Below are 19,369 nucleotides of genomic sequence, written 5' to 3' on the forward strand. Positions count from 1 at the left end.
AAGCAAACTGAAATTTTTGGAAGGAAATACAGGCAGCTCCTTGTGGAACACCAGGATAAGGAAGAAACTGCTGAGCAAGACACAATGCATAGTGTAAATGTTGATTGGGTTAAATATATAAAAAACTTGATTATGTTATAGATGTAATGTTATATTTTAAATTATGTTAAAAATATAAAAAACTTGACTGTGTTAAGAATAAAAAGTTTTGTGAGGCAGAGACTATAAACAAAGTCAAAGCCAGAGATCTATTGGAAAATATATATTTCATTTATCTGGCCAACTAAGGATTAATATCCAAAAATACGTAAAGAACCCCTATAAGACGGTAAGAAAATGGCAAGCCGCTCAACAGAAACAGTCAAGAGCTAGAAAAGACTCCACGAAAAAGAAAACCAGGTGGCCGGGAAATATGAAAAGGCGTTCAACCTCTCTAGTAATCAGGGAAACGCAAATTAGAACCAAATTAAAAGTGCAAATGAAAACCGTTAGCAAGATACCATTTCACCCACGTGGGTTGGTGGCCAAAGTTGTGGCCTGCAGTCCAGCACAAAATGACACTGTCTGTGTGACGGACTGATTTCTCCGGATGCCGAGACAGTGCCGTGTGTTCCTCTAAAGCCCAAGATACAGAGGGGGAAATGCAGGGATCCAAAAGAGGTGAGAAGGCCCTGGTCCGGCCCCAGGGAGAGACATGGGGCCAGGGCCCTCCGTGGGCTCTCATCCTGGGGAGGAACCTTGCTCCCTGGAACTTTTCTGGGAAAGCCGGCTGCCCCACCTGGGAATCTTGGAGCCAGTGAAGGTCTAGGCGGTCCTGCTGGGAGACGGGGAGGCCTTGATCCCACCTAGCTCACCCAGAGGTCCAGCCAGTGACCCAGAGGGAAACCTTGAGGTCATTTCGAGACAAGGCTCTTGGCACCCCAAGAGATATCAGCTTAGGTGCGGTCTTGGTGTAAGATAGGCTGGGGTGTTTGCCTGTATCCCAAGGGCCTTACACAGAGAAGGGGAGGTAATCCAATGTACAGTTTAGGAAATTGAGTCGGACCTCTAGAATGGATGAGAAGCTCGGTCCTGCAGGGTTGGGGGCAGGGGGCTCGGAGGCTGCTGGTGTCCCCCTTGTAAGAGGTGACGTGGCTTGCATGGAGGGAGCAGAACTGGGTTTCTCTGAAACAGGAAACCGGGAGGAAAATGAGTTTTAGGTAAAAAGATATGTCTTTCCGTGAAAGATTTGTGAGTTTGATGAGCCAGTGCGCCGTGCAGGCGGAAACATCCAGAAGGCACTCGGATGTGTGAGTATGGGCATGAAACATTGGATCTGGGCTTACCAGTTCACCAAGAGCCGCTTCCTTTGGGGTTTAGCTCTGTCTTCACGCTGCGAAGTCAACCTAAAACGGCTTCTACTGTGATCCCCAAATTCTGGCCAGCAGCCGCGGGAGCCCCACATTTCACAGATCACGCCCAGAGAAGGGAACAGAGGCAGAGACTTTGTCCAGCACTTCTGGTAAGCCCTTCAGCTGACTGGTCCCCAGCTGATTCCACCGCCACCACTGTGCCCGGACCCGAAGTCAAGCGCAGAGCCAGCCCCTGCTAAGGCCATAGGCATTCCCAAACTGAAACTCGGGGACGTCAGAAAGGCGACGGGGGAAACAGGTGCCATGGTGACAGCCAGCAACTGTCCCCTGAAACTGTTCAAGGAAGCTGGCCAGTTGAGCTCTTCTCTGACTTCACTGTCTCAGCTCTCTCGGGGCTCAGACACTGCAGAGCAAGGAGCTGGGGGGATCTGGGGCCGTGGGTCCGATCAGGAGAAAGCCGGTACGAGGTGGGATGGCGGCTGGGGAACCAGCAGCACAGAGGAGGGAGCTTGCCTTGCCTTGAGACCCGAGGCCGAGGCCAGGAATCCACAGCCCTGGGAGCTCAGCCAGCAGAGGACAGCACGGGGAGGGTCACATCTCAGCAACTGCCCGGTCCCGGGAGGGACCTGCATGGGGGCCGCTCCCCTGCCCGGCTGGCCAGGGAGTGGCCTAGAGACCTGACTCTCCCCGCTGGGGGACCCTCAGAGAGCTCAGTGCTCGTTTACTTCTCCCCTTGTTTGGCTTTGTTTTCATTGACTGAGTTCTCCGGCTCTGGGCTGGCGGTCAGACAAAGTTGAAGGACAAGAAGCAGTTAAGCCATACATTTTCTCATGCACAGCACACAGACCAGAGCCCCCGTGGGCTGCAGAAAGGTACGGCATTCACTCTGGAGAAGGACTTCAGGAAGCAGCCCCGGGGCCCTCTAATTCTAAGAAGAAGACACGAGAGGCTCGCGTCAGCCACTCTATTCGAAAAGCCAACTCGTGGTTTCACAGCAGGTTCTCGTTTCTCCGTTGCCATGATATCTGCCACTGTTTTAAAAGCCACACGTCCAGGGGCGCCCAGGTGGCTCAGTCGGTTAGGCGTCCGAGTCTTGATTTCGGCTCCGGTCACGAGCCCGTGGCTTGTGGGTTCAAACCCCGTGTCGGGCTCTGTGCTGACAGCGTGGAGCCTGCTTGAGATTCTCTCTCTCTCCTCTCTCTCTCTACCCCTCCCCTGCTTGTGCTCTCGCTCTCTCAAAATAGATAAATACACTTAGAAAAAATTAAAAACTAAAAATAAAAACCATACATCCAGCAGCCCCGTGCCCTTTGGGGTCTACAGCACGTCTGAGCAAGGAGCCACCTGACGGCAGGACCCCGGGTCCCGGGAGGCTCATCACCATTTTCTCTCCTCCAGGGGATCGCCTGCGTGCAGGTGACACAGGGCTGGCTGGGGAGCAGAGAGCAGATTCGGGAGAGCCTCTGTGGCAGTTTGAGGAGCTGCTGTGGAAGGAGACCTGGCCAGAAAGGCTCTGACTCGAAGGCAAAGGGCTTCGCCCACACCTCTGACAGCGATGCAGGTGGGTCACAGAGGAGCCACCCCGGGCAGAAAGCAGTTCGGTGTTTGTCCAGGTGGTATGCACAGCCATCCGTGACCAGAGGAACGAGCTGACCTGGCCTCACTGAGGGCCACGAAATTTATTAGCACGTTATCCCTGCTCTAATCACACCTCGATGTCTTCCTGAAGTCCCCGTGTCTGGAAACGTGCTCGGAGAAAGATCTGCCCAGGGAGCGTGTATTTCACTGTCACAGACGACCTGGTCAACCTTGAACCTATGTCTCGTTCCACATCCATTCAGGGGCGTGTGAAGCTGTACAAGCCCCAGAGACAAAGCCTTGAAGGGAAGACAAGTCTCCCACCGTGAGGGTGTCCAAGCTGAGAACTGGTTTTGTCTGGCGGCCGCAGACCTTGACGCCCACATAACCATCGCCAGCACGCCGCTCACCTCTCTGGGTTTGTCAGCCGTCATCCAACGAGACCAGAAACCTCTTTGCTTCCCACCCCACTCGGGTTTATCGGTACTTAAGAGGTTTTGTAGCTTTTGCTGATGATTGATGATGCGCAGAGCCATGGACGTACAAGAGGGGAGATAGGAGAGGCTCACCGCAAACGTCCCAGCCACCAGAGGAAGGAAGGCCCAGATGGCAAACGTCAAATCGGTGCCTCCCACGGGGGCAGATGGGACTGGAAGACTTAGATGAGAATGTTATCCAAGCACTAGTAAGAATTCTCAAGGAGCTGCACCAAAAGCATAAAATGACTTTGTAGAAGTAAATACATGCTTTTCAAACTTCAATACGTGAAACGAACAACAGGATGGTCTTTGTTCAGATTGTCTCCGGGAGACCAAGTAGAAGAAAACCTTGGAATGCAGAGCAACGACACAAAGAGGGAAACCACAAGGAGAAAGATAGGAGCCCTCGAGCACAGACCCAAGCAGACGGGACGCGTAGCCATAGAAGCACAGAGAAGAGATCCGTAAGCAAACACAACCGACATGATCTACGTGAAGAATCAGACCCGCAGACTGGCCAATCGAGTATATTTAAAGGGACACGTGCTTGGGGTCATGGGTTGAATTGCGCTCCCCCTCCCCAAATTTGCTAAAGTCTTAACTCCCTCAGTCTCAGAATGTGACCTTGTTAGGGAATAAGGCTGTCACAGATGTAATTAGTTAAGACAAGGAGTGCGGGTGTTGGGGCGGGGGGTGGTCCTAATCCAAGATGACTGGTGTCCTAATAAAAAGGGGAAATTTGGACATAGAGACAGACACAAGTAGAGGCAAGAAAATGTGAGGACTCCTGAAGATACCTGTCCAAGCCGAGGAGAGAGCCTGGCACAGATCCCTCCCTCACGGCCTTCAGAAAGAACCAACCTTACTGACTGTCCTTGACCTCAGACTCGCAGCCTCCAGGTTGGGGAAGCCGGCCCATCTGTGGGCCTTTGTCATGACTGCTCTAGCAAGCCAATACACTTGGCAACAGCCTGATGAAATTGCTGAATTAGAAGAAGGACACAAATCCTAAACGAAAAGACAGAAAACACCAGATGGTTATAATGTAACAAGAGAATCAGAGCGGCATTGAACTTGGCTCCCAGGACAGTGACACTTTTTCAAGGGTGGCCCACAATGGTTGTCATTCATTTCTCTCTTCCCCTTTGCTCTGGAGCCCTCTGTCTCCCCACCCAGGTGTCTCTTGTAGAGACCTGAATGGCTGTCCCTCGTGAAGTGCATGCAGGTGCTGAGGACCGCTGGTGACCTCAGCAAGAGCGTGGCCATGGCTGTTCTCTCAGCCCTCCTCCAGCCTCCCTGGACGTACCTCGCCTCCAGGCCCCACCAGCAGAGGGCTCCCCAGCTCTCGTCTCTTGCTTCTTCTGCTTTTAATCAACGCTCACTCCTTGGGTGACATCTCGTCCAGTGTCAGGGCTTGGAATGCTAACAAGGTGCTGAAGGCTCCCAAACTTACCCAGAATTCCAAGCTTGCACACCTGCTGGCCTTGGTCAGCATCTCTGGCTGAACATCCTACGGGCGTCTATCTACACTGGGTGCCCTAGAAAGCAGAGTGGGACAAACTGGGGAGACCAGGACTGAGGGAGAGCCAGTGTGACAGAGTGAGAGACCGAGGGGGCACTGCTGGGCCCGTGCACAATCAGGGGACTGTCGTCACACATGGGTGAGTTGTAGGACCTGGGGAGAGTCGATCTGCAGGGGGTCAACCCACCAGCTCCAACCTCCCCGGCTCACGGTCTCAGCCCGGCGCCCCTGCTCATGTGGGCGGCCTGTGTGTGGTCACCTCAACAGAGACAGGGAGTCTCCGGAGCGGGTCCCCAGGGCACGTGGTATGGCCCTGCAGCAGACCCACACGGAGGGTCCCAAGGGGTGGAACGGGGCACCCTGCCGCCCCTCCCACGTCAGTCAAGAGCAAGCCCAGCCTGGCCAAAGCCAAACACCTCATCTGGTCATTTTCATCCTCCGATGCTGTCCCATAGTGGTTGCAGCCGCCATACTCGCCCGTGTTGCCCTAAATTAGGGGCAGACTGGCCTTGGGAGTCTCATCCACTTGCAGTCACGTGGTGGTTGAAGCCGGGGTCACCACCTCCTATGTCCAGAGGCTGGCCTGCCCCTCGCGACCCGACTCTCACTCCTCTCTCCAAGCCTGAGGCGGAAACGGTCTTTCCATCTACACGACGGAGCAAAAAAAATTTTTTGATTACGTGAGAATGTAAACAGACCGGCCTTTTGAAATTCTGTGATTGGCAGGCATTGGCATCTGCATTTAAGAACATGAGAAGGGTGCTTTGTATTTTAAAATAAAAAGCACTACCTTTTCAAGGTGTCACTTGAAGTGTATAATTTGCACCCACTTAAAGTGTCTAACGTGGTGAATTTTGAAAACTGTGTACTCTTGTAACCATCTCCACGTTCAAACTGCAAGATATTTCCGTCCCTCCTGGAAGTCTCAGACAACCCTGGAGATGCCTCTTACCACTACAGATTCCCGTTTCCTGTTCCAGAACTTGACACGGAGTCGTACCGTAGGCAACGTTTTCTGTGTGGTCTCCTTCTCTCTGATGTTTTCGAGACCCACCAGTGTGTGTGCGTGTGTGTGTGTATGTGTGTGTGTTACTTTTATGGCCGAGTAGTGTTCCCTTCCTTGGGTGTGCCATAGCTGGTTTTCCATTCACCTGCCGATGGACACTGGGAGGTTTCCCATGCTTGGACACTAGGACTAAAGCCACTATGCACATTCCTGCACGATGCTGCAGGCAGACCCATCTTTTAATTTCTCTTGGGCAACCTCTTAGGAGGAACGTGCTCCCTCCGGAGATCCCCTTCTGGCTCCAAATGTACAGAATCTGCCCAGCAAAGCCCAGGTGTCACCCCAGCCCTGGGGGAGGCTTCTGTCTTGGGGACTTTCAACTCTTGTCAACCCACCTCTGCAGGAGGGAACTGACCTCTGGATGGAAAGGCGCCTGGAACACACTTCTCTCCACTGACTTCTATTTATGCCCCAGCACACTTGATGGTGCATCAAACAGCCACCCTGCCCTTTTTTTCTGGCTGTGAACTAAAATTATTTCTAGGAAAAGAGACAGAGAGGGAGCTCAGCGAATTAATTCAAGTTTATTTTCTAGTGGCCTCTAGTGGCATTTGTCAGAACTGCATCTCAGTCAGTGCTTTGGAGACCCCTGACTGCCCCAAAAGGCTGAGGACACCCTCCCCGCCCCCAGCCTCTCCTTCCCTCCCCCCCCCCCCCAAAACTAGTTCCGGCTCAGCTGAAAATACACCACACTCCTAGGCAGCTAACCCTGTGGGGTAAGCCTGGCTTCTCGTCCCCATTAAAAAAATCAAAACTGCTTACCACCGGTTTCTCTTTGCCACTCCCTATGATTCCAAAACCCCAACCTTGTGAATTAGAAATTCACGGTTTGTAGGGATAGATGTAGTTAATACGGCACATTTCTCAGTTTCTGTTATTCTGGTTATTCCGTCTTGTATTAGCGGGCGCCCGGTTGCTATACCCGCATGGTTTTGTTTCCAGTTAAAGTGAGTGAAAAAGCCACCGCGGGTCACAAGGAAAGGAACTTTGAGCACAAACCTTTTCAGAGAATTCTTGGTCACAGTGTATCTTAGAGGCACATTCGGCGAGTAAAGACCAGATCGTGTAAACTGCCCACTGTCGCCAAGGGGTCTCCCCTCGTGCTGCTGGGTTTTCCTCAGACAACGGAATACCATGGGCATTCGAGAATGTACTTTGCTTCTGAACCCATCTGCTGGATCTCCCTGGTTCTTCGCACGACCCCCAGCACGGCAGGCTGCCACCAGCATTGGTCACCACGCTAATCTAATGATCTCGCCTGGGGTCAGTTTGGAGAGGGTCTTGTGTGGTTTCTGTGGCCCAATCCATTGGACGGACATCGGACGGAACGTTTCACTCACAATGAGATCCGCGCCTGCTGTTCCAGGGAACAGTGTTCCCTCCAGCGTGTCAAGAGCGGAGTTTGCCACTAAGCACTCTCATTTCCTTGCACATATCAGGTTTCTACGCAACTGTTTCTGCAAAAAAATGCCCCCAAGGTATAACCAAGCTAATGAAATTTATTAAGAGAACACACCTAGTGTGATGGACACGCATATTGATAGGACCTGCATCATCACCAGCTCTCATCAGACCGCTCCCTGCACTTCATGAAGGGAGCGCCGTAAGCTTGTAAGAAAGGCATGGGACATTTCTCTTATGCTAATGAAATCCACCCTGAGAGCAATCTGAAGTCGCTAGAAACTCAGCCTTATTGGATAATCATTAAAACTCGAAGAACATGTCCCCGGAAGGAAAGGGAGGGCCTGGTTCTCCGGGTGAGATGATGGCCTTGCTCCCAGAGCCTCCAGGAGCCCGAGGCCCCTCTGCTCCCTCTGGGGACGGTGGGGCACAGAGAGAACACCTAGTGTATTGTAGGGGCCTGTGAGCACAGGAGATGTGAAAAAGCAACAATTTTGAGGGGCGCCTGGGTGGCGCAGTCGGTTAAGCGTCCGACTTCAGCCAGGTCACGATCTCGCGGTCCGTGAGTTCGAGCCCCGCGTCGGGCTCTGGGCGGATGGCTCAGAGCCTGGAGCCTGTTTCCGATTCTGTGTCTCCCTCTCTCTCTCTCTGCCCCTCCCCTGTTCATGCTCTGTCTCTCTCTGTCCCAAAAATAAATAAACGTTGAAAAAAAAAAAAAAAAAAACCTTTGCTTTGGATGTTTTTATTTATTTTTCAGACAGAAAGCACGAGCGGGGGAGGAGCAGAGAGAAAGGGAGACAGGAACCGAAGCGGGCTCCGCGCGGACAGCACAGACCCCAACACGGGGCTCAAGCCGTCAGCACAGAGCCTGATGCAGGGCTCAAACCCACAAACCGTGAGATCATGACCTGAGCCCAAGTCGGACGCTTAACCGGCTGAGCCCCCCCAGGCGCCGCTATGCAGTATTTTTAAAAGCAAAGTTAGGATGTGGTGTGTGTGCTCCTGTATTCACTCGGGAACAAGATTTTGCAGCAGTTCTGATCAGGGGTACGATCTTGGAGGACTGAGGATCGAAACCAAACGCGGGGCCATCTGTCACAACCACAGGGGTTCAGAAGAATAAGCGATTTCCACCAGCAGCCAGCCCTGAGAGCGATGAACACCTCTTTGGGTTTTCCCTACGTTTATGATAAGAGGAAACGCTACATTTCACTCAGAGGTTAGTGAAAATAAACATGTGGTTTCCCCACCACGTTCACAGGCAGGTCTGGAGGCGGGGGACCTGCAGGGCTCCAGGGCCCTGCCAATGTCTTCTGAGATCCAGGAAACGCTGGGGTCTCTAGATGAAAGCGGGTCGTCCACAGAAAGACCCCAGGAATCTATAGTCCTCACAAGCCCTGAAAACAGTGGGCACCAAGTCGCCAGTGTGCTCATGACAGTGAGGCAAGTTTCTGTCCTTTGTCGCTGGCAAAGGCAGGGACCTGATCTAATTACACCTGAGGGACCCTCCTCCGGTGGCCACAGCTGGCTTCTGCCCAAGGCATCACTGAATGGCAATTGTGCTACCCCGGCGGGGGTGGGGGTGGGGGTGAGGGTGGGGGGAAACAGCCTGTTTTCACAGTATTTCTGGCACAATAACCTTCCTCTTGAGAAAGTGGGAACGTTCCCTGTCTTGTTCATCACGGAATCCAGCCAACTGCACACACTCAAGAAGCATTTGTCGGGGCGCCTGGGTGGCTCCGTCGGTGGAGCGCCCGACTTCGGCTCAGGCCGTGATCTCGCGGTCGGTGAGTTCGAGCCCCGCGTCGGGCTCTGTGCTGACCGCTCAGAGCCTGGAGCCTGTTTCGGGTTCTGGGTCTCCCTCTCTCTCTGCCCCCACCTCCCACTCTGTCTCTATCTCAAAGATAAATAAAGATTTAAAACAATTAAAAAAAAAAAAGAAAGAAAGAAACTGGAGTCCTCTATCATTGCTGGCGGGGAAGCAAAATGGTGCCACTGCTTCTGAGAACAGTTTGGGAAATTTCTTAGAAAGATCGCTGATTGACCGTACGACCCAGCAATTCCACCCCTAGGAGTCTACCTGACAGAAGTGAAAACCTATGTCCACATAGGAACATGTACAAATGTTCACAGCAGCACTATTCATAATACCCAGAAGCTGGAGAAATCTAAACACCCACCGACAGAGGAGTGGCTAAACCAACGTGGCCTATCCGTACGGTGGAATCCTACGCAGCCATAAAGCGAACTTCTGACACGCCCCACGACACGGATGGACCGCAAGAACATTGTTCGGCGAAAGAAGCCAGAAGCAAAATGCCACATACTGTCTAATTCCGTCTAAATGTCCGGCCAAGGCGAATCCGTGGAGACAAAAACCAGAGAGCCCAGGGCTGACGTGCAGGAAGGATCTTTGCGAGGGGATAGAAATGTTCCGAAGTTAGATTCGGGTGAAGCCCGCACGCTTAGCACATTTACTAAACGTCACTGAATTGTACACCCAGAATGGGTGAATTTTACGGGAGTCAATTACAGCACAGTTCAGCTGTTGAGAAAAGAGTGATGGTCAGGCCAGTGGAGTCTGAAAGGTCCTGGAGGCCTCGACCTGAAGGAAAGGGAAACGCCTCCTCCGGAGCCCAGAAGGAACTCCCTGTTACAAAATGCCGTGGGTCTCCCGGGGTGAGCAGTGTGGAGATACGGTACCTCAGAGCCTGGAAACGAGGTAAAAGCCAGACTTGGAAGTGTCGTATCTACAAGTGGGAAGGCTGGGCCATTCCTCACCTGCAACAGTCATGCAGACACCCAGTCACGTCGGATTTAGTGCCGTGGCCAAAGTACACCCTTGTGCTACCCACGGGGAAGGCTCTGTGTGGACACCAGTAGCAGGAGGAAGGGTCCTGAACACTAAAAACCACCTTTCAGCCAACTTGCACGTTAGTTTCTTCACTCTCTTTCCGGGCTCTCAAAGCCTAATTTGTGCATCTCAAAGTGACGGCGAATCTTCTTAAAATTCTACGGTGGCATGGATTTTTTTTAATTGAAGAAAAAAAAATTTTTTTGGAGAGACAGAAAGTGTGAGTGGGGGAGAGGGGCAGAGAGAGAGAGAGAGAGAGAGAGAGAGAGAGAGAGAGAATCTTGAGCAGGTTCCATGCTCAGTGCTCCGTGCAGAGCCTGAGGTGGGGTTCAATCCCACGACCCTGGCAGGATCACGACCTGAGCCGAAATCAAGAGTCAGACACTCAACCGACTGAGCCACCCAGGCGCCCCATGGTTGCACGTTCTTGGGATCGGTTTAGACTGGCGTTCCCCCAGAGAGGTGGCTTTGGTGCAGGTTTCCATTAAAGACACCGTAGTGAGGAGACACTTTCTAGTAAGGAATGAAGAGGGCTCTTCTGGGCATGTCTACAATTTATCTTTAAGCAAAAAGAAAGGGAATCAGGCATTGCAGAGTCAGGCCTTGTTACGTGCCCATGTCAAACGAAGACCTCCTCGGGCCGGACTCTGTCCTACCTATACGTACATCCCTCCTTCCGAGAAAAAGGAGAAGCTTCAACGCGGAACTGGCATGAGTTGGGGCAGCAGCACAGGGAGGGACCAGGCTGCCTTTCCTCCCCCCAGTTCCCTTTAACCTGCCTGCACACCGCCTCCCCTCCACTAAGAAAGATCGGGAAGCAGGTAACACCACTCGCCTGAACTCAGCCCCCTGGTGGATGTGATAGCGAATGACACCTGCACTTTACTACCTAGAGCCGGGGTGCAGGGGCGGTAATACCCATCCTGGGCTGGCGGGTATCCGTACAGCTGCCTTCTGGAGTTTTCTCACTTGGTCCTGTGTCTCCCCGGGTAGCTGCACATGCCCCTAAGGCCTTCCAACACACAAGGGATGGTTTATCAATCTGCTTCTCTGCCTCTGGGCAACATTTCCCACTAAGGCTTCAGCTCTGCAGAGTGGGAAAAAGTGAACAGGACAAATTCCAGAAAAAGCAATACCAGGGAGTTAAAAATGCTAACTTGCTCTTTTTTCTCGAGAGAGAGAGAGAGAGGGCAGCAGGGGAGGGGTAGAGGGAGAAGGGGAGAGAGAGAGAGGATCTTAGGCAGGCTCCACGCCCCGATGCGGGGCTCAAACCCACAATCATGACCTGAGCTAAAATAAAGACTCGGATGCCTAACCTGCTGAGCCACCCAGGACCCCCCGTCCCGTCCGGTCCTTTTAAAAACATGTATGAGCACCAAGCCAAGGCTCCTCAGTCCTGCTCAGCTTTATCCCCACCTACGCCTGCAGGCGAACAGCGTTCCAGGCCCGGGGGCTCGGGACTGGCCCTGAGACATCACTGAGGGGCACTGCGAGAAATTCCTCCAGCAGACTAGCTCCCTACCCACCGGAGGGAGGGCACAGAGCCCCAAGATACATGGTCACCATGAAAAAAAGCAAGGCAGGAAACAATCTGTAGAGAAGGGGACCGCGTACGCATTAAAATAAAGGGTTACAGATGAGAACATACAGGTATGTTTCCTCACGCATGTACTAACAACTGGGTGGACCCGTAACAAGCCAATGACGGGAGTTTACCTGGAGGGACACGGGGCGGACGGGATGGGCCGTGTCTCTGACCTGCAGGAGGGAATTCACTATGCAGTACTTAAGTGAAACAGAAATACAGAATTATAACAGCGCTATTCTGGTTTCAACACCCGACCCCGGGGCTCATGTCCTTGAGGGCCAGTGCCAGGGAGGCTAAACCCAGGCTTCCCCACCTAAATAAAACCTCACTCCTATTTCAAGAGCCAATGGCTGTGTGCTCACCAAGTATCATGCCAGGAAGTACTTAGTCTCTAGTACTTTGGGGACTGATGAGGAGGGAGGCGGGGGCGTGGTGGGAGGGGGACAGACCTTCCGTAGGTCACCTTGGCTCATGGTGGCAAGGTTTCCAGACAGTACTCTGAGCTCCATTTACTCTTAAGAGTTAACCTCTTAAAAGTTAACCTCAAACCTCCCCCCACCCCCCAAAAAACGGTTTAAATGTTCCCGTAAGAATCCCACACAGAACCAACATCTGTGTAAGATCCGTTTCAAACAAAGGTGTAAAAGCACCAAGTCCCCCCACGTAGGTACCGACGCCGAATTTCCGAGGAGGAACCGAATGTCAAGGGAGCCTATTTAAAACATGTTTCCGTGTTGAGAGAAGCAAGAGGTGTTCTTGATTTAGAGGGGGAGCTACCGCATACGGTGGTGTTTGGTCCAACCCTCTAAAATTAGTACAGAAAAATCAGCCATCGCTCTGACACGCTGTTCCAACAAAGGCCGTTCGTCAAAAAAACAGAAGAACTGAAAAAGCTATTTGGGGCTTTGCACGGCTTGACGAAACCAATCACACGTACACCAGTTACTCAGCAGCTGCGGCCGTCTCCCGCCGTGGGATGGACGGGGACGGGCGTGCGGCCCGCGCACGGCGCGCGCGGGACGTTTATCTGAATCCTGCAACTTGGCTCTAATGTCAGTGGTTCCAGAACCTCCCCACCAAGTACCTGTTGTCCAGTGGACTCCAGAAACTCCGTCACTTTCCTGAGGATGTGAGAGGCTTTACGGTTAGAGCCGTAACAAAAGATGCTGTGTTTACCCAACAAACAAAATCCCCCAATTCAAAGCCTCTCCCGCTCCTCAAAAAAAGCCCTGCCGACTTTTCTGCAGAGCCTCTGCTGGGGGCTCCAAGGCGTCGGCGGCCTGGGCCGCTGTCCCCGGCTGGGCCCCGAGGGCTGGGGAGCCGAAGCGGCAGCTGCTGCCCGCCGGTGCCCGCGGCCAGGTGACAGTTCCCATTTTCCACTCTCAGGTGTCAACTCAACGGTTAAAGCATCAGGTCAATGGAAACGGGAAGCAGCCCTATCCGATCCTGAGTTCTTTTCCTCCGCACCTCAGACCACACTCGCCAGGAGCAGGGGGCTCCGGGGGGGCGGGGGGGGGGGGCTCCGGGGGCGGGGGTGGTGTCGCAGTCCCAACCGCCCAATCATGCCGCTTCCTCTGCCAAGCAGGGAGGCCCTCCGGTTTCAGGATATACATTCCGACATCCTAGTTCGTGTGTCAGCAGCACTCTGCCAAAGCAGCGGGTGAGGGCTGCACACGACAGCCCTGAAGCTCAAGATGGCCCCAGGGGCTGCACCATCACCATCACAGACCGTGGTCCGTCCGGTCTGTGGCTCCGTGGCTCTCCCGGGGGCCCTGACCGCCACCCCCTCTCCGGCCGCTTGTACAGGCGCGTTCTTGGTCCCGTCCGGACCCGCCGGGGAGCAGAGAGGGCAGTTCTCCAGCACACGTGATGCAAATTCCCCGCTGAGCCCGGCCGGCCCCAGTGCCATGGACCCACTGCCACCAGCTCCGACGGCCTCCTCCCAGGCTGGCACTGGGGCCAGGCTGCCTGCCGGTCCCCCCCCCACAGCTGTGCTGCTACAGTGGCCCCTCTCCCGACTGGAAGCCCTGGAACCCCCCCGGGGGGGGCGGTTCATTCGGGCTGAACTGCCCAGCGAGCAGAGGCACAGGCGGCCCTAGGCGGTGGTGCGGTCAGCCCATTCCCAACTCACCGCCTCGCCCCCACCCCCGCCCTGCTCCAGGGCCCTGGGAAGTGCCGGGCTCCAGGTCCCCAGCTGTCAGGGGCCATGGGACCTCAGGAGGAGACAGGCTAAAACCCCAGACCAACTTCACGTCATCGGCCAGGAAATCACCTCCGAGAGACCCTAGCAGAAGAGCGACGGCATGGGTTTGCATCTGTCACGTGGCAACGTAAGTCCACACGCGGACGGAGTTGCCGGTCCTGGATGAGACCGCCCCCCCCCCCCCCGACCCACGGCAAGCACTCAGCCCCAGGCATCGCCGTGGGGTCACGCAGCACCTCCACTGCCCCACGTCCTCGCAACCCGCAGAGAGCCGACCAAAAGTTCTGTTTCGCTTTATTGGATACGCCAGGTATGGGAGTTACAAGTGAGAGCCACCGGGATGCGGGGGTGGCGCCGTCCCGCCAGCTCGGACATGAGCGGACCTCGCCTCCACGCGGCAGGAGCGCAAGCAAACGAACGCAAGGGCAAGATCCGGTGGCATCCCGGCGCGGGTGGCGCAAACGGTTAAATTACTAAAGCACACAATACGTCAAGGGAAATGGTGCAGAAACCACATAAGTTACAGTTTTCGGGCCCGTACATGATTCTCAAGACACAAAAGAACAACACCGTGCTCTGTACGACGTCGCTCCTCGTGTCTCCAAACCCAAGAAACGCTTTCCAGAAAAGTGGGCAAGATACACATGCGGGAGAATTCAAACCATTTCACAAAGATACAAAATCCCCTCGGTGGGTTTCTCTTTTTTAAGGCACATTTTCATTGAAGGCACACAGAACTCCCACTGCAGGAGCCCCAGGCTCGTGGGACGCTGGTCGGTGGCAGCATCCTGTTCCCGCCGATCCTGGGTGGCTGAAGGGAGACCGACCCTGGCAGGGGGCGGTGGGGAGAAGGCAGGCCTCCCCTGTCCTCACACAGGCCAGCCGCCGGGAATCTCAAAGCCCGAGGTCGCACCTCGCCGCCCCCCGGGGCCTGTTTTCCTAAAGTTTCATCACATTCGATCCATATGCCAACGTGGAGGGAAGACGCCACCTACGTTCCTGCCGAGCACGGGCAGAGAGCACCGCCGGTCTGACCTCAGGGAATGCAGGCCGTGCAGGTGGGTGCCACCCATTTTCCCGGGCCCCCGCCCCCGCCCGGCTGGGTGCCACGAGCACCCACACCCTCCAACCACGAGTGGCCACCGCGGCAGCTCTGTGCACAAGAGGACGACGGAGGAACAGGTTTCGCACGGTGACACCGCAAACCAGCCCGGTGGGGGTTGCCCAAGCCTCCCCGGGTGCCCGGCGGCCCCGTGCCCCTCAAGCTTCCAGCTGGCCCTCGGCCTCATCCATCTGCAGAGTGTCATTGTCCCCCAGCAGCTCGGTCTCCGGGACAGAGCCGTCCTCCTCCTCGGCTTCCGGCACAGGGCTCTGGGCCGCGTCCTCCGGGGTGTTCTGTGCGTCCTCAGTGGCCTCGGAGAGCAGGGCCACCCTGTCCGCCATGGACGTGTTGGAGGGCGCGGTGGTGACGTAGCCCGTGCTGGTGGAGCCGCTGCCGCTGTGGTGGGAGCCAGGCTTGGGGACCACCTGGGCGGGCACCTGCTGCGGGGCCATCTGCATCGGGATCTGGACCGGGTAGAAGTTGGGCAGGTAGGCCCCGTAGGCTGGCACGGGCTGGTACCCGTTGACGGGGATGTAGAGCTGGGGAGGGGGCACCATGGGCCTGATCTGGCCCTTCATGGGCATGAACGGGGGCTGCGGGAAGGGCTGGGCCTTCGGCTTGGGCCCCCCGTAGCGGGCGTTGCTGACGTTGCTGACCGGGCTGGTGCTCAGGGAGCTGGTCTGCGTGGCATTGCTGGCCCCCGAGGTCTGCGCCGAGCTGTTGTAGGCGGACAGGTTGCCCCAGGCCCGGAGCCGGCCGTGGATGTCCTTGAAGCGGGGCCGCCGGCTGGGGAACTCGTTCCAGCACTCGAGCATCAGGGCATACACCCAGGCCGGGCAGTCGTCGGGGCAAGGCAGCATCTGCCGGCTGCGTATCATCTCCACCACGTCCTGGTTGGCGTGCCCGCAGTAGGGCTGCAGGCCGTAGCTGAAGACCTCCCACAGGACCACGCCGTAGGACCAGATGTCCGAGTCCACGGAGAACTTGCCGTACACGATGGCCTCGGGAGACATCCAGCGTACGGGCAGGAGCGCGCTCCCCATCAGCTTGTAGTAGTCGGCCGAATACACTTCGCGGAACAGCCCCAGGTCCGAGATCTTCACGCTCAGCTTGTCGTACACGAGCACGTTGCGGGTGGCCAGGTCCTTGTGGACCACGTGGTGGCTGGACAGGTACTCCATGCCCGAGGCGATCTGCGCCGCGACGTGCACGAAGTCGGGGGGCTCCAGGGTAGACTTCACCGTGCGGTCGTCGTCGGTGCTGCCCACGTCCGAGTGTGGCGAGCGCATGACCAGGAACTCGTGGAGGTCCCCGTGCGAGCAGTAGCTGAACACCATGCTGAGCGGCTGGTCCTTGGTCACCACGCCCAGCAGGCACACGATGTTGGGGTGCTGCAGCCGCGCCCGCAGCATGGCCTCGTGCCGGAACTCCTCCCGGAGCGGCCCCTCCGCTTTGTCCTTCAGCGTTTTGATGGCCACGGCCTGGCTCTGCTCCCCCGGCGTCGGGCCGAACAGGTGGCCTTTGTAGACCTTCCCGAACCGGTCCTCCCCGAGCTCCTCCATGAACCTCACCGAGGACAGGCTGATCTCCTTGAGCTTGGCCTGCCGAGGAGAAGAGGCCCAGTGAAACACAGGAGGGGGACGAGCGGAGCAGCTGGGAACGGGGGGGGGGCGGGGGGGAGGCTTAGGGGGCAGTCCCAGCAAAGCCCCCCGGCCCTGCCCACCACTCTCTGCTCTCCAACACGCTCTGAAGCCGTGAGGCTGCCCTGAAAACCTTGAACGGCTCCCAAGCAGCCCGCAGATGACGTCCCCTCAAATACTCCGGGGACGCCGTCGCAGTGCGCGAGCACCTGTTCACACTCAAGCACACACCGCCCCCCCCCCCCCCCGAGCCAAGCTGGGCTCCACTGTCCCGGGGGCACCCCTGGACTCTCCCAGCCACGCCCCCACCCGGCCTTTCCTGCTGCTCTGGAAACGTGCCCGCCCTCAAACGAGGTTCTGCGTCTCCTCACCATCCATCCCCAGAGCCCCCCAGCAAACACACAGTGACTGCCGGCTACACAGCTGAACGGCTACACTCTACCTCCTTCAGAGCCCAGATGGGAATGAGCTTCCCCCCATGCCTGCAAGTAACAGAAACGTCCCCTCACGTAAGGCAGGCGGGTGATGACTTTCTCTTGTGCTGTATTTTGGGGTGCTCTCGCTGTCCTAGGAGCTCTCGGGGAGGGGAGGGGCCTTCAGCAGCGCTCTGTCCTACCCCCACAAGGAGTCTGCTGCGACCCAACTCCACACGGACCAGAAAACACACCCCAGCCCCTTGGAAGAGCCAGCCTGGCCCTCGGGTCGTGGGCCGATCCAAACCCTTTTCCTTTTGTTCTCCTGTGGGGAGCGCGGAAGCCCTGCAGGTTCAGGACCAGGATGGCTCCCTCGGGCTCCCTCGTTAGCGCGCAGGTCTAGGCGGAGGGGGGAGCCGTAGAGGGTGGGGCCGCCGATCCCAAACATGCCTACAGCTTACTTCCTAAGCACACGAATGTCCTGATATGTCTTAGAGAACATACAGCAAAATCAAGGGCGGTTTAAAATAGTTACGTGTCAGGGTGCCCAGGTGGCTCAGTTGGCTGGGTGTCGGACCCCCCCCCCCCCGCCCGGGTTTTGGCACAGGGCGTGATCCCAAGGTCGTGGGATCGAGTCCCGCATTGGGCTTTATGCTGAGTGTGGAGCCTGCTTGAGATTCCCTCTCCCTCTGCCCCTCTCCCCAGCCTGTGCTCTCGCGCTCTTAGAATATAAAAAATAAAATAACAAAGTAAAACAAAATAAAGGAAAAAGAAAAGAAAGCAAAATGGAAATTAAAAAGTAAAGAGAAAAGAAAGTAAAAAGAAAAATAAAACAAACGAAAGTAAAAATAAAATAAAGTAAAATAAAAATAAAACAAATTAAAAGTGAAAATAAAGTAAAAATAGAACAGAGTAGAATAAAAGAATAGGACAGAGTAAGAATAGACTAGACTAGACTAGACTAGAATGGAATAGAACAGCATAGCTACGTGTTGAGTTTCGAGCAAATCGCGAAGCCCAGCGGTCTCCAGGTAGAGGCTACGCCTGGAGGGGCGGGAGACCTGCTTATGCTGGTTGATGAGAGGCATCTCCACGTCCTGGCTGGGAGAGGCCATCAGCTGCCGCCGCTGTGGTGTGGACGCAGAGGCCTTCTGCTTATTCCGACACATGCAGACCAGGAAGAAAAGGCACGCGATGACCAGGGGAATCGCGATGCTGGGAACCAGGATGTACAGAATTCCCATCCTGCTGCTGTCCTGGGGGCCTGTGAACAGCAAGGGTCACGAGTTTTTAAGAAATATCCCCCTTCCCACCCGACGTTCTCCACCAGCCCCTCCCGCCCCCGACTCCACTATAAGAGTCAAACACAAGTGGATACGTGTATGAGACACGATCCCAAACTGCCACCAAGGAATCAAATGGGAATACCCAGCCAGCACAGAAGACAAGTGAACTCAAAGGGTCTTACAGGAGTAATAACCAAGGTACTGGGATGAGCAGTGACCCTTGTCTGCAACATTTGAGGATTTTCCACATTTTCTGTATAGCGGACACATATTCTTTTAAGATAATAATGAAAAACGCGTTTGATTTGAAGGGCACAGGCAGCCAGTGAGTTTGACCCTATATGGCATGCAACTGGGGCTCGAGCATTCTTGAAGAAAGCATGGTGGGATGTGGAAGGCCTCCGTGAGGATTTACCTTTCTCCATAAGGAGAAGCAACGCTGTCTCCCTCTACAGGATTTACGGAGACGCACAGGGGGCACGCTGGACTGAAGCACTGTCCCAGACCAGGGTCTGTCTGTCCCTCCCGTCAGTCCCATGCCCCCCACCCCCACACATAAAATCAAAACTCTCCTGGCCCCACCCTCGAGGCAGATGTTCTAGAAGCCTCAGGGGCAGTGGAGATTCCGGGTCATCGTCATTTGCCATCAGGAGGGCTGGGGGAGATTCCACGTGCCCCTCAGGCCAAGGTCAGTGATGTGAGCTCAATCCAAACACCTGTGCGACCATCCATCTTTTCAAAATCACCAACAGATAACATGCTTATTAAGGACTCTAGTATTACAGGAAAGTGGGTATTCCCAACAGCACATTCACCAAAGGCTATCCCACTGTCAACAGGTGGGTGTTCACCTGATTCTCTATGTGTGTTTTAAGGTGACCCTGA

The 19,369-nt window shown here is 55.2% G+C and overlaps 1 protein-coding gene across 6 annotated transcripts in view; it reads right to left on the reverse strand.

Moving 5' to 3' along the window:
* Nucleotides 1–14,320: 14,320 nt before the first annotated feature.
* ROR2 (receptor tyrosine kinase like orphan receptor 2) overlaps nucleotides 14,321–19,369 on the reverse strand; it is a 198,388-nt gene continuing 193,339 nt past the window's right edge. For 5 of the 6 annotated variants that reach the window (XM_045469810.1, XM_045469807.1, XM_045469806.1 and 2 more), the window contains 2 exons: nucleotides 18,260–18,462; nucleotides 14,321–16,746 (listed from right to left, as the gene is read on the reverse strand). In XM_045469810.1, the coding sequence (XP_045325766.1) occupies nucleotides 15,304–16,746; nucleotides 18,260–18,462 (1,646 nt within the window). In that variant the 3' untranslated portion in view covers nucleotides 14,321–15,303. The remainder of the gene's footprint in view (nucleotides 16,747–18,259; nucleotides 18,463–19,369) is intronic. The other variant, XR_006710413.1, reaches the window with a different exon arrangement.

The sequence above is a fragment of the Leopardus geoffroyi genome, chromosome D4 (genome assembly GCF_018350155.1).
Source record: "Leopardus geoffroyi isolate Oge1 chromosome D4, O.geoffroyi_Oge1_pat1.0, whole genome shotgun sequence".
Lineage (NCBI taxonomy): Eukaryota > Metazoa > Chordata > Mammalia > Carnivora > Felidae > Leopardus > Leopardus geoffroyi.